The sequence below is a fragment of the Lucilia sericata genome, unplaced genomic scaffold (assembly GCF_015586225.1).
Source record: "Lucilia sericata isolate MDLA Ls3-8-SP2 unplaced genomic scaffold, ASM1558622v1 Contig002084F_arrow, whole genome shotgun sequence".
NCBI lineage: Eukaryota > Metazoa > Arthropoda > Insecta > Diptera > Calliphoridae > Lucilia > Lucilia sericata.
The window spans coordinates 18106-43746 of NW_023995937.1; the positions used below are offsets into that span (position 1 = coordinate 18106).

General features: G+C 28.6%; 2 protein-coding genes across 5 annotated transcripts in view; one reads left to right on the top strand and one right to left on the bottom strand.

Annotated features, from left to right (window-relative positions):
- The first annotated feature begins 1203 nt into the window (after nt 1-1203).
- On the top strand, nt 1204-5096 carry LOC119613358. The gene is made up of 4 exons (XM_037969374.1): nt 1204-1412; nt 1489-2430; nt 2671-2817; nt 2888-5096. Exons 1-4 carry the CDS (start codon nt 1299-1301, stop codon nt 4994-4996), a joined length of 3312 nt encoding a protein of 1103 aa, XP_037825302.1. The 5' UTR covers nt 1204-1298; the 3' UTR covers nt 4997-5096.
- Nucleotides 5097-7539: 2443 nt separating this feature from the next.
- Nucleotides 7540-25641, bottom strand: part of LOC119613360 (putative uncharacterized protein DDB_G0282133) — a 28032-nt gene continuing 9930 nt past the window's right edge. For 3 of the 4 annotated variants that reach the window (XM_037969376.1, XM_037969379.1, XM_037969378.1), the window contains exons 4-6: nt 25407-25625; nt 24302-25333; nt 18104-19564 (exon numbers count right to left, since the gene is read on the bottom strand). In XM_037969376.1, coding sequence (XP_037825304.1) covers nt 18677-19564; nt 24302-25333; nt 25407-25625 — 2139 coding nt within the window. In that variant the 3' untranslated portion in view covers nt 18104-18676. Of the gene's footprint in view, nt 8034-18103; nt 19565-24301; nt 25334-25406; nt 25626-25641 lie in introns of those variants that run through there. The other variant, XR_005232226.1, reaches the window with a different exon arrangement.

The window sequence follows — 25641 nt, forward strand, 5'->3', positions numbered from 1 at the left end:
TTTTTCACTTCTTCTTCTTCTCGACACTTATTTTTTCTACACTCTCTTTTTGTCTGACGTTGACACATTAGAATGGTAAGACAGAGTTGCTTTTAAAAAGTAGTAGATTTTTCTTATAGGAACGTAGTAAGATAAACAAATCAGCGTTTTTTTTCAATTTATATGAAATAAATGTTTTTTTTTATAAATTTTTTATTATTTATACACATAATTTTGAATAAAATGTAAAAAAATATATACAGTCTAGCCTTTTGGCTAGTCTATAGTCTAGACTATATTTTAGCCTACATTATAGTCTAATCTATAGTCTAGGCTATATTCTAGTCAATAGTGTAGCCTATAGTCTAGTATATTGTCTGGTCTATAGTCTAGTCTGTAGCCTAGTCTATAGTGTAGTCTATATTCTAATCTATAGTCTAGTCTATAGTCTAGTTTATAGTCTAGTCTAACCTATAGTCTAGTCTACAGTCTAGTCAACAGTCTAGTCTATAGTTTAGTCTGTAGTCTAGTTTATAGTCTAGTATATAGTCCAGTCTATAGTCTAGTCTATAGTCTAGTCTATAGTCTAGTCTATAGTCTAGTCTATAGTCTAGTCTATAGTCTAGTCTATAGTCTAGTCTATAGTCTAGTCTATAGTCTAGTCTATAGTCTAGTCTATAGTCTAGTCTAGTCTAGTCTATAGTCTAGTCTAGTCTATAGTCTAGTCTAGTCTATAGTCTAGTCTATAGTCTAGTCTATAGTCTAGTCTATAGTCTAGTCTAGTCTAGTCTATCCTATAGTCTAGTCTAGTCTAGTCTAGTCTATAGTCTAGTCTAGTCTATAGTCTAGCCTGTAGTCTAGTCTATAGTCTAGTCTATAGTCCAGTCTCTAGTCTAGTCTATAGTCTAGTTTATAGTCTAGTCTATAGTCTAACCTATAGTCTAGTCTATAGTCTAGTCTACAGTATAGTCAACAGTCTATTCTATAGTTTAGTCTGTAGTATAGTGTATAGTCTAGTTTATAGTCTAGTCTATAGTCCAGTCTATAGTCTAGTTTATATTCTAGTCTATAGTCTAATCTATAGTCTCTAGTCTCTAGTCTAGTCTATAGTCTAATCACTGTGCAATGTCTTCAGGAAACGAAAAAAAACGCATAAACAAAATTAATAAAATAATTAACTCTATCTCTCTGGCAACATTTTGTTTTCTTTTGGAATATCTCACTCAGCTGGCTTTGTTTACAAACATAAAATTTTCATAAACATTTTAAATATTTGTGAGAATTTTACAAAATTTTAAAAATAATTTAGGAAAATATTCATGAAAATGAATAAGTGTGGACTTTGTCAACAGCTTAATAATAATTTAATACAAATTTACACTAAACGTCTAAAATCTTTGGCACAAATTATACTAAAACTAAAAGGTTACAAGGTAATGGGTAAAAATATTGCTAAAATAGCATAAAATTTTATAAAAACTAATTTTTTTAATAAAAATTAATTTACAGCATAACTGGGATCTTAATTTACCTCTAATAATTTGTGAAAAATGTATACAAGGTCTCGAAAATGTAGCTACTCTCTGGGAAAGTATACCAGAAGCTAAACAGGAACATGCTAGGGAAAATGTAGGAACTCTGCCAGAAATATCAAAGCAAAAGATTGAAGAGGATGCCAAGCTAGTAGCTTCTAGTCATAGAAAACAAAATATACCGGCCATAACGATAATAAGTCCTGAAAACGCACAGAAAACTGTAAGAACTCCGCAGAAAATGGAAGAGCAAATGTTTGAAGAAGATAATAAGCAAGTAACACCTAGTCATACACAAGCAAAATTACCAGCCATAACTTCTTTAATAATACCTGATGAAAGTTTGGACAAAACTTATCACGAACCCATCAAATTACGCATTAAACTACCACCTAAAAGGAAAAGAAAAAATAAAGTTCTAACACATAATATTGTAGACATGGAAGCATTAAATACTAACACTGAAATAGCTGCCAAACGTTTAAGACGTCCTCCCAAACGTTATGAAGATTTCAGTATCAACTCGCCCAATAAAAAGTCAACTTCTTCAGAATCTTCCAATATTTCAAACGAACAGACTTTAGAGAGCCTACCCGAAATGTCTACATTACGTTTAAGTAATGGTGATGTTATTGCGAAACTTGTGGAAGTAGATAATAGTGATATTTCCTCTAAATTGAGGATTTTATGCCAATTTTGTGCAAAAGTCTTTCATTTTGAAAAGGACTTTCAAAAGCATTTAAAAACTCATAATATTAATGTATTAAGTGGTGTGGCGGATGGTGAACAAAACTATTTATTTTATTGTAAAGTATGTGATAAATCGTTTCGTGAACATTATGCTGTAAGAAGACATTATAGAATTGCTCACAATGAGGAGAGGCCTTTGAAATGTGAATATTGTGAGGCGAGTTTTAAGGTAAATATTTAAAGTGGAAAAAATAGAACTGAACTAGAACTGAACTAGATCTATATTAGAGCTGAACTAGAAATGAATAAGAACTGTACCAGAATAGAACTGGAACAAAACTAGAACTGAAATTGAACTGAACTAGCACTGACCTAAAACTAAACTAGAACTGTACTGAACTTAAACTGAACTAAAACTGAACTAGAACTGAACTAATCTAGAAATAAAATAATCTCTTTTCCTTTCAAGTACAAATTCAATCTCGATTATCACATGGCTAAACACATTCCCAAAAAGCGTTTTGAATGTGATTACTGCAAGAAAACCTTCGTTTTACGATATGAACTGCAAATCCATCTAAGGACTCATACAAACGAAAGACCATATAAGTGCCAGGTGAGTTTTTAATTCATTTTTTATCAAAATTTTCGAACGAAAATCTATTAAAATTTTATTTTTGTTATAGTTTTGCTCCTTTGCCTTTGCACATCAAACAAATTTAAAGAATCATCAGAAAGTTAAACATAATAAAGTGTTAACGAACAGTTCAATTCTTAAAAATACCAACCAGGACAATGATGCGTACCGTGAAAGTATGAAAGAAAAACATTTGGAATTCACTACAAATGAAGCCATAGAAGAACAGACTGTGTTATTAGAACAAAATCATACGGATTTAAGTTTTTCTATGAATTTTGAAGAGTTTTCCAATGATTTAAAGGATGTTAATGGTGAAATGTATTCTACTGACAGACAAGAGTTGATGGAGGATAAAGCTGGTATAGAAACTGATTTTCAGGATTATAATGCTGCTAAAAGTTTAGCAACAAGTGATGATAGTGATGTACTAATGGATTGTATTGATGAACGTTTTAAACATTTGCCTAAAAACGCTACTGTTCATATAGATAGCAATATTTTAAAAGCTTTAGAATCCTCGGAACTTTTAGGTCTAAAGAAATGGCCAAAATCTTTTCAAAATACAACAACAACTAATGATAGTTATAGTTCTTCTTCAGTAAAAGAAACTAAAAACTCTTTAGTTGCCGAAGTTAATGAGGAAAATCTTTATACAAACGAGAAAACTACAGAAAATGAGGCAGAAAGCAAGACGGAGGAGTTTTTGAATGAATGCACTTCACAGCCTTTGGATTTCGACAACGATTCACTAAATATGTCTGTAACAAAATATGAACCTTTAGCAACTGTAACAAATCCAATTGAATTTGAAGTCAATACCAATTCCTCAAGTATTTCCCATTCTTTTGAAACTCCTGAGAGTAATAACGTCTTTAAAGGAGAATCTGTATTTCAGTTGAATAAGGATCATACCAAAAATAACCAAATCTTAAATTTTCAAGTTCCTAGCGGCAGTACTCTCACCAAAGGTGGCAAATTTATAAATATATCAAAGCTTTCGCAAGCCTCCTGTTCTCGTCTAGACTTCAAACCTTCAAGCCATTTAAAACAAATTGAAATTGTGGAAAATAACTTTAAAACTTTACAACAAACTAAAAATATAACATCTCCTAAGGACAATACAATGGAAATTTCTAAAATGCCAAATACAAATGAAGAAAATAATACAAAATCCTGGAAAGTAATCAAAATAAGTTCAAGACCTGTTAAACTAAGAAATATTTGTAATTTAAACAACTTAACAGCACAAAAAGAGACCTTAAACTCCCAGATTGCAGCTGCAAAGCTCAATAACTTAAACAACTTTTCAAACAAAGTTCTTCCAGATCAACAACATATAACAATTTCTCCTAATAACGCTAACAAATCCAACAATTTAAGGGTTTCCCAAGTGCCTAGAAATGCTAACAAACGCTCAGCACAATCCTTATTAAAATCTCCTACAAAAGCCCATCAAAACAACACTTTAACTCTAGCAAATCCCACTAAAAACTCCACAAACTTATCCAACAAACCTTTAATAACAAACATAGAAATCTTGCCGCCTCTTAACACTGTCCAAACTTTATCCAACCCCGCACCAGTAACTTTAATAAAACCTCCAGTCCATTATAAATACCAATGTCCCCACTGCTATAAGTATTTCAAACAAAAATCTCCTTTAACAAAACATTTGCGCACTCATACCGGCGAAAAACCCTACAAATGCAACCTATGTCCCAAATCCTATGCCGATGCCTCCAACTATAAGAAACATAAAATTTTACATAAAAATGCTGCCGAAGCTTTAAATATCAGCCGTTCCAATGCTTATGCTGTACACAATTCTCCTGCCTATTCTACCGTCTCCGATCCTGATCCCGATGGTATAGAAATAATGCAAACCATAAAAAAGTTCGAAAGTACTACAGCTAAAGAAGAGGATGATGATGACGACGACGATGATGCTTCTTTAAGTTCTTCAACCATGGAATCTTATATGTGGCAAGATGCTTTGGAAAATGTTTTAAATAATGAGGAAATAATGGAAAATATTAAAAAGAATTTGGCTGGTATTAATAATGCTATTATGCCGAAAAGTATACAACAAATAGCTACAAAAAAGCAGACAAATCTTTGTGATATAAATAGTTTTTCTAGTGAGGATCCGGATTAAAGTGAATCTTGGATTTTTTTCTAAAATAGTTTTAGAGAATTTTTAATTTATTTTGTTGTTTTTAAGGAAAATTGAAATAAACTTTTTTGTTGGAAAGCTACTTTGGTGATCTTGTGTATTCCAAATGATCATCATTGCTTGATCCCTATTTGATAAACTTTTTTGTAAAATTTTCATCACTGTTTGATCATATGTTCTATATAAATATTGATCACAGTTTGATCAAATGATCACATAGTGATCATGTTTTCTTCTGAAAAATTGATTACTATTTGATCAACTTTTCTATAATGATCACATTATGATCAACCTTTCTATACAAATGTTGATCACAATTTGATCAAGTTTCGTATAGAAATGTTGATTACTGTTTGATCAACTTTGCTATAGAAATGTAGATCACATTGTGATCAAACTTTTCTATAGAAATGTAGATCACATTGTGATCAAACTTTTCTATAGAAATGTAGATCACATTGTGATCAACTTTTTTACAGAAATGTAGATCACATTGTGATCAACTTTTCTATAGAAATGTAGATCACATTGTGATCAACTTTTCTATAGAAATGTAGATCACATTGTGATCAAACTTTTCTATAGAAATGTAGATCAAATTGTGATCAAACTTTTCTATAGAAATGTAGATCAAATTGTGATCAAACTTTTCTATAGAAATGTAGATCACATTGTGATCAAACTTTTCTATAGAACTGTAGATAACATTGTGATCAAACTTTTCTATAGAAATGTAGATCACATTGTGATCAAACTTTTCTATAGAAATGTAGATCACATTGTCATCAAATTTTTCTATAGAAATGTAGATCACATTGTGATCAAACTTTTCTATAGAAATGTAGATCACATTGTGATCAAACTTTTCTATAGAAATGTAGATCACATTGTGATCAAACTTTTCTATAGAAATGTAGATCACATTGTGATCAAACTTTTCTATAGAAATGTAGATCACATTGTGATCAAACTTTTCTATAGAAATGTAGATCACATTGTGATCAAACTTTTCTATAGAAATGTAGATCACATTGTGATCAAACTTTTCTATAGAAATGTAGATCACATTGTGATCAAACTTTTCTATAGAAATGTAGATCACATTGTGATCAACTTTTCTATAGAAATGTAGATCACATTGTGATCAACTTTTCTATAGAAATGTGGATCACATTGTGATCAACTTTTCTATAGAAATGTGGATCACATTTTGATCATCTTTTCTATAGAAATGTAGATTACATTGTGATCAACTTTTCTATAGAAATGTAGATCACATTGTGATCAAACTCTTCTATAGAAATGTAGATCACATTGTGATCAAACTTTTCTATAGAAATGTAGATCACATTGTCATCAAACTTTTCTATAGAAATGTAGATCACATTGTGATCAAACTTTTCTATAGAAATGTAGATCACATTGTGATCAAACTTTTCTATAGAAATGTAGATCACATTGTGATCAACTTTTCTATAGAAATGTAGATCACATTGTGATCAAATTTTTCTATAGAAATGTAGATCACATTGTGATCAAACTTTTCTATAGAAATGTAGATCACATTGTGATCAAACTTTTCTATAGAAATGTAGATCACATTGTGATCAAACTTTTCTATAGAAATGTAGATCACATTGTGATCAACTTTTCTATATAAATGTAGATCACATTGTGATCAACTTTTCTATAGAAATGTAGATCACATTGTGATCAAACTTTTCTATAGAAATGTAGATCACAATGTGAACAACTTTTCTATAGAAATGTATATCACATTGTGATCAACTTTTCAATAGTAATGTGGATCACATTGTGATCAACTTTTCTATAGTAATGTGGATCACATTATGATCAACTTTTCTATAGTAATGTGGATCACATTGTGATCAACTTTCCTATAGAAATGTGGATCACATTGTGATCAACTTTCCTATAGAAATGTGGATCACTTTGTCTTCAACTTTTCTATAGAAACGTGGATCACATTATTATCAACTTTTCCATAGAAATGTAGATCACATTGCGATCAACTTTTCTATAGAAATGTAGATCACATTGTGATCAACTTTTCTATAGAAATGTAGATCACATTGTGATCAACTTTTCCATAGAAATGTGGATCACATTGTCATCAATTTTTCTATAGAATTGTGGGTCACATTGTGATCAATTTTTCTATAGAATTGTGGGTCACATTGTGATCAATTTTTCTATAGAAATATGGTTCACATTTTGATCAATTTTTCTATAGAAATATTGATCACATTGTGATCAACTCTTCTATAGAAATATTCATCATATCAATACTGATCTTCACATTTGGATCATTCCGATTAACTTATCGTTCCAAAGATTTGAATCATTTTAATCCGCACTTAGTTGTTATGATCTAGCATAACCTCTCTGTGTTATTAGTTTCCTTTAAAAGAGTCTCAATCAACATCCTTTCTAATTCATTGATGCTCTTACCCTTTTTTTCTAGACTTTAGAATTCCCGCCAAATAAAAAGATCTTATTATTGCTTTTTTGTTCTGCTGTTTCATTTGGTGTTTTCAATTTTTATTAATTGTTTTTTTTTTCAATTTTTTTCCATAATTCTTTTTAAATCTAAAGTACAAAATAAACTCATGTTTTTTTTTTCTTTCGTTTGTTTAACAAATTACTTTATCAATACCACAGTTTGTTTTTTAGTTGTTTTTTTTTTTTTAACAAGTCTTTTCAAATAGTTTTTTTTACACATAAAATACTTTCCAGTAAATACTCCAGAGTAAGGAGTAAATAATGTGGCCATAGCTGGTCTTGTAGTAGTTTTGTTTGGGCCTTTTTTAACAGATTATTTCTATAATTAACAACCAGTTGTTAAGGCGTTTAATTGCTTGGTTTGTTGTTAACCTTTGTTAAGCATAAAGAGGAGGCCTGTGTGTTTTTTTAAACTTAACATTTTCTTAAAATTAAGTGTGAATTGTATGTGTATAGGAGTTTTACATTATAATAGTTAAGTGTTCCGGTGTGTTATCTAAATAAACAAATGCAAAGCAAATACAATTATTTAAAAAAAAAAGACTTAAATTAAAATAAGTTTAATAATTATTTATAATTATAGAAAAGAAATATAAAGGAACTTAAATACATAAACATTAATATTACAAAAGATAAGAACACTTAAAAGTTGTTCTATTATTTATAGAAAAAATGTTTTAAATTGTAGAATTTTTAACAAAATTTCTAAGATTTTTATAATTTATAAAAAGTTTTACAAATTTGTTTAATTAAATTTCATAACATTTGCTTAATTTTGTAATACCCGTTGAATTTAGCAGCCTTCAAATCATTCTAACCTTAAAATTTTCTCAAATTTAAGGTTAGGAACGTTTTTATAATTCATTTTCTGTTAAACTTGATATATGTTCTTAAATTTCTACAATTTAAAACCTTTTTTCTTTAAGTGTTTTCTCCTTTTTATATTAACTGGGTTTTTTTCTTTTAGCACTTAAGATTCTTCTTAATTTAAAACTTTAAATATTTGGCCACATTTGTCTTTACCAAGGCTTAATAGATAAACTTAAAATAATCGTTCTAAAAAAGTTATAAACTTTGAGAAGAAATCTAGTTAAAAGAGGAATAATTTTAGAAATCGAATAAAATATATTAACAATCTTTCCATAGAACTATTGATCATAGTTTGATCTATCTTTCCATAGAAATGTTCATTATAGTTTGAACATTTGTTTTATAAAAATGTTGTCCAGAATTTGATCATCTTTGGTAATAAAGGTTGATCGCACAATAATGTACTTTTCTATAGAAATGATGCTCTCACAATGATCCACTATGCTATAGAAACATTGATTCTAATCAACTTTTCAACAGAAATATTGATCATCATATTGTGAACAACTTTTAAACCAAAATATTGATCACTTTGTGATTAACTTTTCTAAGAAATATTGATCATATTATGATCAGCTTTTCAACCAAAATATTGATTATATTATGATCAACTTTTCAACAGAAGTATTGATTATATTATGATCAACTTTCCTAAGAAATATTGATCACATTGTGGTCAACTTTTTAACAGAAGTATGGATCACATTACGCTATGAAATATTGATCATATTATGATCAACTTTTCAACAGAAATATTGATCATATTATGATCAACTTTTCAACCAAATATTGATCACATTATGATTAACTTTTCTAAGAAATACTGATCATATTATGATCATATTTTCAACAGAAATATGATCTCTTTGTGATCAAGTTTCTTAAGAAGTATGGGTCTCATTATGCTATGAAATATTGATCATATTATGATCAACTTTTCAACAGAAATATTGATTATATTATGATCAACTTTTCAACCAAAATATTGATCACTTTGCGATCAACTTTTCTAAGAAATATTGATCACATTGTGGACAACTTTTTATGCTATGAAATATTGATCATATTATGATCAACTTTTCAACAGAAATATTGATCATATTATGATCAACTTTTCAACAGAAATATTGATCATATTATGATCAACTTTTCAACAGAAATTTTGATCATATGATCAACTTCCAAAATATTGATCACTTTGTCTAAGAAATATTGATCGGATTGTGATTAACCTTTCTAAGAAACTTTTCAGAAATATTGATCACTTTGTCTAAGAAATATTGATCGGATTGTGATTAACCTTTCTAAGAAACTTTTCAGAAATATTGATCATATTATGATCAACTTTTCAACCAAAATATTGATCACTTTATGATCAACTTTCCTACGAAATATTGATCACTTTATGATCAACTTTTCTAAAGAAATATTGATAAGGCTCTGATTATCTTTTCGGCAGAAATATTGATCACATTATGATCAACTTTTCGACAGAAATATTGATCATATTATGATCAACTTCTCTGTAGAAATAGTGATCATATTTTGATAGAATTAATCACATTATGATTAATAATTAATCACATTATGATAAACTTTTCCAAGAAATGTTAATAATATTATGATCATATTATGATCAAGTTATGATCATAATATGATTAACTTTAATGTTTTGAAAAAAAGAATTAAAAAATTTAAATAGAAAACTTGAAGTTTTCTTTACAAAATATTACCAAATTCTCTCAAAGTTTATAAAACTTTAAAACATAATTCACATCATAGTTCTTCTTATAATATAATAAAACTAAACATATCCCAGAAATAATCATTAATTTAAACAAATAAAACTTATTTGTTTATTTAGTGCTGTTACAAAAAAAGGTGGTTATTTGGTAAAATATTGTTCGTTTGTTTGGACAAAAAAAAAAAATAAGATTTTATTCTGTACTTTATCAGAAAAATCGTTTAAAATATATTTTATTTATGGTTTTTTTTAACATAAGCTGAGTTTTCAAACTAAGGGCGGGTTTCTTACTACTCAGTTAAACTAGGCTTAACTTGCTGTTAGATTAAACTCGAAGCAAATTTAAGCGGACTTTAACCGATGATTGTGTTTTTCAGTTATGGATTTAAGTTCAATTAACTTTGTTAGTATTGCCAACTTTTCACTCAAAAACATAAACAATGAACAGCTGTTTTTTGCAAATAATACATTTGTAAAATGAAAATTTTTGGAAAAATGTTAAATAAACATTTAAAACAATAATAAATAAAACAAAACAAATCAGAAAATTGCAATTTACTTAAAATATTAAATTTTTGTTCTTCCGAAATCATTGTTTTATTGTTTTTGTTAATTGTGTCTTCTCACTTATAACTTAAGTTTAATTGGCCAATAACACTCAGTTAAACTAAGATAATAAGTAACGTTACTGTTTACTGAAAAACACAAAACATATATTAAACTAGGTTTAACCAAAGAATGTAGATTATCTTTATCTGAAAAACCCGCCCTAAAAAGTTTAACAAGTTTCTTGTCAATCTTTTTAGTTTGATAACCGAGTATTTGTTTTTGTTTTTCTGTTTTTTTGTTTAAAATTGACATTCAAAATAAATACGTTTTCAGTCTAAAGTTTATAGAAAATTTTCTTTAAAATTGTTTTGATTTAAAACATTTTTAAAGAAAATTTTTAACTCATTTTGTATAAATTTTTTATGTCAATTTTAAACAAATAATAAGTTTTAAAAAGAAAACCAATTTTCTTTTTGGTGAAATTCGTAAAAATTCATTTTGAAATTAATTTTTAGAAATCTTTGTGTAAATTTTATAACAAATTTACAAGGTTTTTTTTTAAATAAAATTTATGATCTTGCAAAGAAATTTCCTTAAAATTTGAAGAGGAAATTTTTTGTTCTTAAAATGGGAATTCATAACTTCATAAAAACTCCGCAGATTTTGATCAAATTGTGATCAACTTTTCTATAAAAATGACGATCACATTGTGATCAACTTTTCTATAGAAATGACGATCACATTGTGATCAACTTTCTATAAAAACGACGATCATATTGTGATCAACTTTTCTATAGAAATTACGATCACATTGTGAAAAACTTTTCTGTAGAATGACGATCATATTGTGATCAACTTTTCATATAGAAATGACGATCATATTGTGATCTACTGTTCTCTAGAAATGACGATCACAATGTGATCAACTTTTCTATAGAAATGACGATCACAATGTGATCAACTTTTCTATAGAAATGACGATCACAATGTGATCAACTTTTCTATAGAAATGACGATCACAATGTGATCAACTTTTCTATAGAAATGTGGATCACATTGTGATCAACTTTTCTACAGAAATGTGGATCACATTGTGATCAACTTTTCTATAGAAATGACGATCACATTGTGATCAACTTTTCTATAGAAATGACGATCATATTACGATCTATTTTTCTACAGAAATATGATCAGATTGCGATCAACTTCTCTATACAATATTTATCACATTGTGATCAAATTTTCTCTAGAAAGTGATCGCTATACGATCAAAATGGATCACAGAAAAAGAGTCTAACAAATTTTCATCTTTTTAGTTATTTTTACAAAACTTAGTTATACATTTTATAATAATTAAGATTTCATTTATTTTTTTTAAACTATTTGAAGTTCTCTGTGAAAATATCATTGAAAACTTAAACTTTTTGAATTTTTTTTTATAAAAATCTAGTTCAAAACTAGTTAAGAATAATATTGCTATTTAAAGAGTTTTAAAAACTCTTGGATCATAGTGTAGATCACTTTATATTAATTTGAAAAAGTTTCAATGAATATGGCTTTAGCAAGCTGCAGTGTTTTACAAAATTAAATGTTTTATTGAAAACATTTAGAATATGATTTTTTTGATTAATTTTTCTTCAAAACTTTATTGTCCTTAGAGAAAAAAATGGCAGCATTTTTTGTTTGCATTTGGGACAATGTTAACATAAATAATGTTAAGTTTGTTATTTACTATATTTAATGGCAGTAGTTTAAAATTATATAAGACGTTTAGTCTTTATAATATAATTGATAATTATTTCATAAACATGTAAAAACAGCTTCTAAAGAAGCGAAAAAGTAATGAATATTACATGTTTTTTTTTACAGTAACATTGCTTTTCTTTTTTGATTTATATGAAGGTTTTTCAGGAATACTTTGCAACAGAAAATGTGATGACCTAAAATGTTTTATTTATAGATCTTTAAAATCTTTTTAATTGATTTGTAATTGTATGAATGAATGGCAGTTTTTTAATAAAAAATAAAAATTTTGTACAATTTTATGGAAATGTATAACTAATTTCTGTTAAATTAAATTGATTGATCACAAACTGATAAACATATATGATCACAATTTGATCAACTTTTCTAGAGAAATATTGTTGACAGTTTAATCTTCTTCTCTATACAAATATTGATCACAGTTTGATCATACATTTTAGAGAAATATTGATCACAGAATGATAAAATTTTTCTATGAAAATATTGATCATAGTATGATCAACTTTTCTGTGGAAATTTTGATCACAGTTTGAACAATGTTTCAACAGAAATTGATCATAGTTTCTTCAAATTTTCCATAGAAAAAGTTGATCACAAACTGATTGATTAAATTCTCTAGAAATTATGATCACAAACTGATCAATTGATCTAAAGAAAATATTGATCGAAAACTGTTAAACTTTACTGCCGAAAACATTGATCGCCAACTGATCATATTTTCTATAGAAAATAGTGATCACAATTAAAATTATCTGCAAAATTTTCCATTTAAACATTCTAAAGGGAATATTTAAGATTGAAGATCGCTAATTAATAACATAAAGCAAGAAGCTATGAATTCTGTATAATTTTTTCTTTTAGGAAATTTCTTTAAAAATTTTAATAATTTGATGTTATTATTTTACGAAATATATTATAGTTTTATAATCCTTTAAGTTACAAAAGGATTTTTGTAGAAGTATCCACAAGATTACGAACAGATTCTGCAATACTAACGAAACTTTTCTTTTGAATAATTTTTAAAGAAATTAATTGTTTTTGCAAATGATTCAATGTCATTATTTCGAAAATCTTGATCACGAACAGAACGACTTTTTTTATAGAAAATTTTGATCAGAAGCTGATCATATGATCAACATTTGAAATGTTGATCACGAACTGAATGTTGTTCACAAACTTATCATATTTGCTATAGAAAACATCGATTACAAAGTAATCATAATATGAACAACATTTTAACTTATTATGATCAACTTTCAATAGAAATATTGATCATATTATGATCAAGTTTTAATAGCAATATTGATCATATTATGATCAACTTTCAATAGAAATATTGATCATATTATGATCAACTTTCAATAGAAATATTAATCATATTATGATAAACTTTAAATAGAAATATTGATCATATTATGATCAAATTTCAATAGAAATATTGATCATATTATGATCAACTTTTTATTGCGCTCATTTTGATAAACTTTTCTATAGAAATATTGATCACATTGCGATCAACTTTTCTATAGGAATATTAATCACATTAGGATCTACTTTTCTATAGAAATATTGATCACATTGTAATTAACTTTCCATAGAAATATTGATCATATTAGGATCAACTCTTCTATAGAAATAATGATTGCATTGCGATCAACTTTTCCATACAAATCTTGATCATATTGCGATCAACTTTTCTATAGAAATTGTTGATCACATTGCAATCAACTTTTCTGTAGAAATATTGATCATATTATGATCAACTTTTCTGTCGAAATAATGATCACATTGCTATAGAAATGTTGATCCCATTAGGATCAACTTTTCTATAGAAATATTTATCACATGCGATCAACATTTCTGTCGAAATAATGATCAAAATGCAATCATCTTTTCTGTAGAAATATTGATCATATTATGATCAACTTTTCTGTCGAAATAATGATCACATTGCGATCAACATTTCTGTCGAAATAATGATCACATTGCGATCATTATTTCTATAGAAATATTGATCACATTGCGATTAACTTTTCTATAGAAATTTTGATCATATTGCGACCAACATTTCTAGAGAAATATTGGTCATACTGCGATAAACTTTTCTATAGAAATTGATGATCACATTGCAAACCAACTTTTCTAGAGAAATATTGATCACATTTTTTCATAGAAACATTGATCACATTGCTTTTAACTTTTCTTTAGAAATATTAATCACTTTGCGATCAACTTTTCTATAGAAAATATTGCTTAAAAAGTGATCAAGGAATTTGTTTAATTTTTAAAGTTCTGAAGTGCTTTCATGTATAATTTTGAGAAATTTCCATTAAAATTTTTCTAAAGAAAATATTTCGTTTTTATTCTAGAATTTTGAAATTTGTTAATGTAAACATAGTTCTAAATCTTGAATTTTAATACTTTTACATGTTAACGATGTTAAGTTTTAGCTTTTTAAAAGCTTTTTCTTTAAAAAATTTTAACAATTTTATAATAATTCTAAACACAAAGAAAGTTTTAAGTTTTAAATCCCGGACAAAATGTTGTAAAAGTTGAGTGTTATAAAAGTGTTTAAGAAACCCCCTGTTGTGGCAATTAAAAGCTTAAAATTTTCTTTAGTTTTAAGAAATTTTTATAAAATTGTTAGATTTTTTGTTAAATAAACCTTTTAAAAGGTTTAAAAAGTTGTTATTTAGTGATTTGGGGGGGTGAAATAAAACCAATTGGTTAGAGAATTTTTTAATGGAATTAAAAACTATATAAAATTCATTGTACTTTTGTAGTTTGTGGCTTAAAAGGAAGACATTTTTTTTTTGGAGGAGGGAGTTAAAAAGATTTTGTAAAAGAGGAGGACATTATAAAATTAAGAAAAACAGGAATAAAATAGTTTATGTTTTTTTAACAAAAATTCTATAACCATTTGATTTTTTCTTTCTTTTATAAGGAGAAAAGTTTAAAACCAAACAAAAGCATTTAGTTTTTTTCTTTAGAAAATAATGATCACAAACTGATCAGATTTTCTGAAGAAAATGTTTAGAACAAACAAAATACAAATTTAATAAAGAGGTTTAGTTTTAGCTAAAATTATTACTACTTGCAGATGATTTAGTTTTTTTCTTTTAAAATATTATCTCTTTAAAAAGTTTTGAAAATTCCTTTAGATTTACTTTGTAAAACGATTTGTAAGGAAATCTATTCTGCTTTAAATTTCTTAACTACTTTGAGTCTAATTTTAATCCAATCACAACTAAATTTCAATATAAGATTTTTACATTATAAAATTCACATTCTTTACGTTATTTTAAATAAATTCCATCGAAAATATAAAAAAATTTATGTTAAAATCTCAGAAAGTTTGCTAAAATATCGATAGAGTAGAAAGTTTCGTTGTTTTGGCGAAATGCTATTGTTACACTAAAGATTTTTAAGTTTGTACATTAAAAAGCTTTTCAAATTTATTCAACAATCGATTTTTCTTTACAAAATAACTCATAAAAAATAATAATATAACTTTTTTTTTAATTTATTGTCACCGACCTAGATGTTCTCCTAAAAACTTTAATCTATTTCCTTTAAAATCGTTTTATTTTATTAATTTCTTTTACTAAACTTTTAAAATTTCCAATTTTCTGTTATTGTCTTTTCTTTAATACTTTCTTTTTAACTTGCTCCTAACCTCAAAATTAACTTTGTTTTATTTGTTTTTAAATAATCTAATTGCTTTTGTTTGTTTTTTTACTTAATATTCTTAAACTTTCTTAAAAAATTTCTTTCAAAAGAAGTTCCTCTAAAGAAGTTTATGATTTAAAACAAATTAAACATTTTAAATGAAAAAGTTTTGTTAAAAAAAGAGAAATTTTTCCAAAATTTTAAAATTTTTTTAAAACGTTCTACTTTTTCTATAGAAAATATTGATCACATTGTGATTAACTTTTCTATAGAAAACATCACATTGTGATAAATTTCTCTCTAGAAATATTGTTAATTTTGTGATCAAATTTCCTATAGAAATATTGATCAGTTTCGATAAACTTTTCTATAGAAACGTTGATTGCATTTTGATCAACTTTTCTATAGAAACATTGATCACATTATGATCCACTTTTCTATAGAAACATTGAACACATTTCGATTAACTATTCTATAGAAACATTGATCAAATTTCGATCAACTTTTCTATAGAAACATTGAAAACATTGTGATCAACTTTTCTATAGAAACATTGATCACATTGTGATCAACTTTTCTTTAAAAATATTGACCACATTTCTATCAACTATTCTATAGAAAGATTGATCACATTGTGATCAACATTTCTATAGAAAGATTGATCACATTGTGATCAACATTTCTATAGAAATATTGATCACATTGTGATCAACTTTTCTATAGTAACATTGATCACATTGTGATCAACTTTTCTATAGAAACATTGATCACATTGTGATCAACTTTTCTATTGAAATATTAATCACATTGTGATCAACTTTTCTATAGAAATATTGATCACATTGTGATCAACTTTTCTATAGAAATATTGATCACATTGTGATCAACTTTTCTATAGAAATATTGATCACATTGTGATCAACTTTTCTATAGAAATATTGATCACATTGTGATCAACTTTTCTATAGAAATATTGATCACATTGTGATCAACTTTTCTATAGAAATATTGACCACATTGTGATAAACTTTTCTTTAGAAACATTGATCACATTGTGATCAACTTTTCTATAGAAACCTTGATCATATTGTGATCAACTTTTCTATAGAAACATTGATCATATTGTGATCAACTTTTCTATAGAAATCTTTGTCATATTGTGATCAACTTTGTCGTTAGAAATATTGATCACATTTCGATCAACTTTTCGTTAGAAATATTAATCACATTTCGATCAACTGTTCTACAGAAACATTGATCACATTTCGATGAACTGTTCTATAGAAACATTGATCACATTGTGATCAACTTTTCTATGGAAATATTGTTCATAATGTGATCAACTTTTCGTTAGAAATATTGATCACATTTCGATCAACTTTTCTATAGAAACATTGATCACATTTCAATTAATATTTCTATAGAATCATTGATCAAATTGCGATCTAATTTTCTATAGAAAAGATCACTTTCTAATCAGCTTTTCTATGGATATTTATTCATATTGTGATTAAATTTTATTCAGAAATACTGATCACACTGTAATGGTTTAAAAAATGATCTTATTTTTAAGAGCTTTTAAATTTTCTCTCTTTTTTTTAGCAAAATTCCTAAAATAAAATGTTTAATTTGTTAGATTTTGTACTTTATACACAAAATTGTATAAAGTTTAAAATTAAAAAAAAAAAGAAAATTAAAATTTTAAAAATTAAATCACAACAAAAGAAAATAAAATAAAATTAAAATTAAATAATAAAAAAAAATCCAAAATTATAAATTTTAAAAACTAGACTGAAAAGGATTAAAATAAAAACACTTAAAAAATTCAATTTAAAAGCTTTTTTCTTCTTTGATAAGTGAGTTTTTGTTTTTCATTAAAAGCAAAAAGATTTGTATTTGTTGTTTTGAGCAAAATTTCGTTAATAAATAAGAAATTAAAATTAAAATCCATAATTATGTTCAAAGAAAAAAAAAAAAACAAAAGTTAATAAAACAAAATTTTGACAAAAATTCTGTAAAAAACAAAAAAAAGTTAAAATAAATGGATAAGAAAGGGAAGAGAGGAAAGGTAATAGATAAAATATAAAAAAAGAGATAGGAAGGGGAAAAAGTAGAATAAAAGCTTAAAAATTAGATTTATAGTAAAATAAAAATATTAAAATGTTGTAAAGAGGGGTGGTGGTTGGAGGTGGGTACCTTAAGAAAGTAAAATTTTTAAAATATAAGTAGAAGAGTGTTGAGATATGAACAAAAACAAGAATTCAAAATATTCTTTTAAGAAAAAAAAGTAGATTTATAAAGAGTACAAGGTACCACCACACACTGCTTAAAATAAAAATATTTAAAAATTATAAAAAAAATAATAATAATTCACCTCATTATTTATATACAAAGTATAAATAATACAACTTATCCCCAACAGCCCCATTTAAAAAGTATTTTGTTGTTGTGTGGATGGAGAGGGGTGTCAGAGAAACAAACACCAAACATATAATTCTTACATGCAACTTTGGGGGGATGTTGTCCTTAGCCACTCTTCTGGTTTAACAAAAAACATTTGCTATAAAATTTTTGGTAAATGTAAAATTAGTCCATGAATTAAAACTGGGTGTAAATTGTAAAGCCGAGGCTTGTCTTTGTGGTGGCTGTGGATGTTGTTGTTGCTGTTGCGTTGGTTGATGGGATGTTGATCTCTTTAAAATACGTAAATTTGTACCCGAAGCCATGCGTTGTAGTTGTGGCATATGCATTTGGCCGTTGGCCATTAAATCTGTGCTTTCTCTCTTAATCGTAGAGGAGGAGGAGGAGGAGGAGGAGGAAACCTCGGGGAAATGCAATGATACTGATGAGGGTCTGGGTTTAAGTTGTAGTTGTTGCTGTTGTCCTGACTGGCAGAGTTTTTGCATAGTTTTAGTTTGAGGTGGTGTTAATGTAGCTACTGCTGCTGCTGCTGCTGTTGTTGCTGTTGTATTGGCTGCAGCAGCTGCCAAAGCTAATAAATCATTGCCACTTAGTGGTGGAGGTGTGGGAGTTTTATATCCTCCTGTTGTCATATTGTTATTATTACAGTTAAAACTATTATTTACATTAATTTTTGTATTATTGTTGTGGTTTTTGTTGCTGTTGTTGCTATTATTATGATGGTTGTTGTTGCTGTTATTATTCATATTATAATTTTGCATATTTGTATTGGTAACAATTAATGATTGTTGTTTTTGTATACGTTGTTGCTGTTTATTATTATTGTTGCCATTGGTTTTTTGCTGTTGCTGCTGCTGTTGTTGTTGCTGCTGCATACACATTTTATCACTTTGGGATTTGGCCCTTTGACGTCCATTGTTGTTGGCGTTTTGTTGTTGTTTTTGCGCCTTGGCCAGAGCAGCTTTCATTTGCTGTTTCTCTTTGCGTATTAAGTCAAATGAACTTACAATCTGTTAAAGATAACACAAACAAAAATAAAACAATTTTAAATTTTTAAGCAAAAACGTTTTTGTTTAATAGATTAGAGCTTTTTGTTAGTGCGAAAAGCTTTTAAGTAAAACATTTCAGTGAAAAAATTAGCGATAACCGAACTACAACAAAACTAGAACTAAAATAGAACTGAACTAGAACTGAACTAGAACTGAACTAGAACTGAACTAGAACTGAACTAGAACTGAACTAGAACTGAACTAGAACTGAACTAGAACTGAACTAGAACTGAACTAGAACTGAACTAGAACTGAACTAGAACTGAACTAGAACTGAACTAGAACTGAACTAGAACTGAACTAGAACTGAACTAGAACTGAACTAGAACTGAACTAGAACTGAACTAGAACTGAACTAGAACTGAACTAGAACTGAACTAGAACTGAACTAGAACTGAACTAGAACTGAACTAGAACTGAACTAGAACTGAATTAGAACTGAACTAAAACTGAACTAAAACTGAACTAGAACAGAACTAGAACTGAACTAGAACTGAACTAGAGTTGAACTAGAACTTAACTAGAACTGAACTAGAATTGAAGTAGAACTGAACTAGAACTGAACTAGAACTGAACTAGAACTGAACTAGAACTTAACTAGAACTGAACTAGAACTGAACTAGAACTAAACTAGAACTGAACTAGAACTGAACTAGAACTGAACTAGAACTGAACTAGAACTGAACTAGAACTGAACTAGAACTGAACTAGAACTGAACTAGAACTGAACTAGAACTGAACTAGAACTGAACTAGAACTGAACTAGAACTGAACTAGAACTGAACTAGAACTGAACTAGAACTGAACTAGAACTGAATTAGAACTGAACTAGAACTGAACTAGAACTGAACTAGAACTGAACTAGAACTGAACTAGAACTGAACTAGAACTTAACTAGAACTGAACTAGAACTGAACTAGAACTTAACTAGAACTGAACTGACTAGAACTGAACTAGAACTGAACTAGAACTGAACTAGAACTGAACTAGAACTGACTAGAACTGAACTAGAACTGAACTAGAACTGAACTAGAACTGAACTAGAACTGAACTAGAACTGAACTAGAACTGAACTAGAACTGAACTAGAACTGAACTAGAACTGAACTAGAACTGAACTAGAACTGAACTAGAACTTAACTAGAACTGAACTAGAACTGAACTAGAACTGAACTAGAACTGAACTAGAACTGAACTTAGAACTGACTAGAACTGAACTAGAACTGAACTTAGAACTGAACTAGAACTGAACTAGAACTGAACTAGAACTGAACTAGACTGAACTAGAACTGACTAGAACTGAACTAGAACTGAACTAGAACTGACTGAACTGAACTAGAACTGAACTAGAACTGAATTAGAACTGAACTAGAACTGAACTAGAACTGAATAGAACTGAACTAGAAACTGAACTAGAACTGAACTAGAACTAGAACTGAACTAGAACTGAACTAGAACTGAACTAGAACTGAACTGAACTGAACTAGAACTGAACTAGAATTGAACTAGAACTGAACTAGAACTGAACTAGAACTGAATTAGAACTGAATTAGAACTGAACTAGAACTGAACTAGAACTGAACTAGAACTGAACTAGAACTGAACTAGAACTGAACTAGAACTGAACTAGAACTGAATTAGAACTGAATTAGAACTGAAACTAGAACTGAACTAGAACTGAACTAGAAACTGAACTAGAACTGAACTAGAACTTAACTAGAACTGAACTAGAACTGAACTAGAACTTAACTAGAACTGAACTAGAACTGAACTAGAATTGAACTAGAACTGAACTAGAACTGAACTAGAACTGAATTAGAACTGAACTAGAACTGAACTAGAACTGAACTAGAACTGAACTAGAACTGAACTAGAAACTGAACTAGAACTGAACTAGAACTGAACTAGAACTGAACTAGAACTGAACTAGAACTGAACTAGAACTTAACTAGAACTGAACTAGAATTGAACTAGAACTGAACTAAATGAACTAGAACTGAATTAGAACTGAATTAGAACTGAATTAGAACTGAACTGAACTAGAACTGACTAGAACTGAACTAGAACTGAACTAGAACTGAACTAGAACTGAACTAGAACTGAACTAGAACTGAACTAGAACTGAACTAGAACTGAACTAGAACTGAACTAGAACTGAACTAGAACTGAACTAGAACTGAACTAGAACTGAACTAGAACTGAACTAGAACTGAACTAGAACTGAACTAGAAACTGAACTAGAACTGAACTAGAACTGAACTAGAACTTGAACTAGAACTGAACTAGAACTTGAACTAGAACTGAATTAGAACTGAATAGAACTGAACTAGAACTGAAACTAGAACCTGAAACTAGAACTGAACTAGAACTGAACTAGAACTGAACTAGAACTGAATTAGAACTGAACTAGAACTGAACTAGAACTGAACTAGAACTGAACTAGAACTGAACTAGAACTTAACTAGAACTGAACTAGAACTGAACTAGAACTTAACTAGAACTGAACTAGAACTGAACTAGAATTGAACTAGAACTGAACTAGAACTGAACTAGAACTGAATTAGAACTGAACTAGAACTGAACTAGAACTGAACTAGAACTGAACTAGAACTGAACTAGAACTGAACTAGAACTGAACTAGAACTGAACTAGAACTGAACTAGAACTTAACTAGAACTGAACTAGAATTGAACTAGAACTGAACTAGAACTGAACTAGAACTGAATTAGAACTGAATTAGAACTGAACTAGAACTGAACTAGAACTGAACTAGAACTGAACTAGAACTGAACTAGAACTGAACTAGAACTGAATTAGAACTGAACTAGAACTGAACTAGAACTGAACTAGAACTGAACTAGAACTGAACTAGAACTGAACTAGAACTGAACTAGAACTGAACTAGAACTGAACTAGAACTGAACTAGAACTTAACTAGAACTGAACTAGAACTGAACTAGAATTGAACTAGAACTTAACTAGAACTGAACTAGAACTGAATTAGAACTGAACTAGAACTGAACTAGAACTGAACTAGAACTGAACTAGAACTGAACTAGAACTGAACTAGAACTGAACTAGAACTGAACTAGAACTGAACTAGAACTTAACTAGAACTGAACTAGAACTGAACTAGAATTGAACTAGAACTGAACTAGAACTGAATTAGAACTGAACTAGAACTGAACTAGAACTGAATTAGAACTGAATTAGAACTGAACTAGAACTGAACTAGAACTGAACTAGAACTGAACTAGAACTGAACTAGAACTGAACTAGAACTGAATTAGAACTGAACTAGAACTGAACTAGAACTGAACTAGAACTGAACTAGAACTGAACTAGAACTGAACTAGAACTGAACTAGAACTGAACTAGAACTGAACTAGAACTTAACTAGAACTGAACTAGAACTGAACTAGAATTGAACTAGAACTGAACTAGAACTGAACTAGAACTGAATTAGAACTGAACTAGAACTGAATTAGAACTGAACTAAAACTGAACTAAAACTGAACTAGAACAGAACTAGAACTGAACTAGAGCTGAACTAGAGTTGAACTAGAACTTAACTAGAACTGAACTAGAATTGAAGTAGAACTGAACTAGAACTGAACTAGAACTGAACTAGAACTGAACTAGAACTGAACTAGAACTGAACTAGAACTGAACTAGAACTGAACTAGAACTGAACTAGAACTGAACTAGAACTGAACTAGAACTGAACTAGAACTGAACTAGAACTGAACTAGAACTGAACTAGAACTGAACTAGAACTGAACTAGAACTGAACTAGAACTGAACTAGAACTGAACTAGAACTGAACTAGAACTGAACTAGAACTGAACTAGAACTGAACTAGAACTGAACTAGAACTGAATTAGAACTGAACTAGAACTGAACTAAAACTGAACTAGAACAGAACTAGAACTGAACTAGAACTGAACTAGAATTGAACTAGAACTTAACTAGAACTGAACTAGAACTGAACTAGAACTGAACTAGAACTGAACTAGAACTGAACTAGAACTGAACTAAACTGAACTAGAACTGAACTAGAACTGAACTAGAACTGAATTAGAACTGAACTAGAACTGAACTAAAACTGAACTAGAACAGAACTAGAACTGAACTAGAACTGAACTAGAATTGAACTAGAACTTAACTAGAACTGAACTAGAACTGAACTAGAACTGAACTAGAACTGAACTAGAACTGAACTAGAACTGAACTAGAACTGAACTATAACTGAACTAGAACTGAACAAGAACTGAACAAGAACTGAACTAGAACCGAACTAGAACCGAACTAACTGAAAAACGCTTTATTTGAAAGCTTTTTGTATAAAAGCTTTTAATAATAAAGCTTTATGAAATGCTTTTAATAATAAAGCTTTCTGAAATGCTTTTAATAATAAAGCATTATTTAAAAGCTTTTAATAACGAAGCTTTTCAAATAAAATTAGCGATAAGAGCTTTGGAACCAGGGGGTTCCACTAAAGAGCTCTTCTATGAAAAGCACTTTTTAGAGAAAACAAGTCATTTTTTATTTGTAAAATCTCTTTAATGTCGTTTTCTGTTACGAAAACCTTCTCTTAGGAAAATCTTGAACTATCGATTGAATAGTTTTAACTCTTGAGCTAGAGATCTAGAGTTTTCTTGATAAAAATGTAAATATTTATTATAAATAAAAAACTCACCTTTTCTCCATTTTGCTGTAAATTATTTGTTTGACTTTGGCTATGGAACAATTGACGTTTTGATGATGACGATGAATTGTTACCACAATTAATGCTGTTGTTATTATTATTATTATTATTGCAACCATTATTTGTATTGTTGTTGGAAACATTGCTGCCAGCAGCAACAATTTTTGAATGACGTTTTTGATTGTTTGTATTAATACAATTATTGTTATTATTATTACCACCACTATTTGCAGTGGTCGTTGTAGTTGTTGATGATAATGTTGTTGAACCACAATTATTATTATTATTATTGTTGTTGTTATTATTATTTGTCGTCTTAGAATTACTTTGATTATTAGTATTATTAAAATTATTTAATTTAATACCATCCAAATCACCCATTGATTTATGGCGTTGTCTTTTAGAACGATTTGAATTCGAATTTGAACAATTAACATTTGCATTTGTATTATTACCACAGGAAGATGCAGATAATGCTGCTGCTGCTGTTGTCATAGTAGTTGCTGTTGTTGTTGTTGCATTAACACCATTATTAGCAGCATTATTTAAGGCATTTAGATCATCATTAAAATTATTTGAATTATTACGTTTTTGTTGATGTTGTTGTTTCTTACAACTGGATTTCAATTGACCAGCACCACCATTCATCATAATGCCGGTGGTCAAGGGTGATGTGGATGTTGGTGAACCACCACCTGAGTATTTACGTCGTGTCTCGACACCATTACGTTTATCGTTGACCCACTTTTTGAGACGTTTAACGAATGGCATGATCATGAAAAAGGAATTGGCATTTATGCCCAATTTAGGTTTTGATATGGCATCATTTTTATTGACAGGCAGCGAATCAATGGGAAACCAATCACAGCATTTTATCTCATTACGAGTGCGTGGTGAGAATTTCGTTTCTAACGAAACATCACGTACAATATATAAACGAGTGTATTGATAATTGATAACAGCCTCAATATAATCATTTGGTACAATTAATTCAGTGATATCATAACCGGTTTCTTCATAAACCTAAAAGTGAAAAAGAGAAAAAAGTTAACAAATAATTGCAAATTTTATTTATGAATTTAAGATGCTGTTTTACCTCTCTTGTGGCACAATGTACCGGATCTTCGTTTTCATTAACTTTTCCTTTGGGGAAACCCCATGAACTTTTGGCAAAATATGATTGCACTAAAAGGCAATAATTGAGATCCTCAGATATTAAAATGGCTCCATAGGTGGGCACGGATAATTTGTAATTTTTCCAATCTTCCAAAATTTTATCTATAGAAGATAAATGGTGGCGTAGGAATGGGATGTGCTGAAAATTTTAAGGG

What these genes read in the sequence shown, in the direction of transcription:
- LOC119613358 (XM_037969374.1), top strand. Translation starts at nt 1,299, where the DNA reads ATGAAAATGAATAAGTGTGGACTTTGTCAACAGCTTAATAATAATTTA. An exon ending in TAAAACTAAAAGGTTACAAG is followed by an intron (nt 1,413 to 1,488) that starts GTAATGGGTAAA and finishes ATTAATTTACAG; the next exon opens with CATAACTGGGATCTTAATTT. An exon ending in ATTGTGAGGCGAGTTTTAAG is followed by an intron (nt 2,431 to 2,670) that starts GTAAATATTTAA and finishes TTTCCTTTCAAG; the next exon opens with TACAAATTCAATCTCGATTA.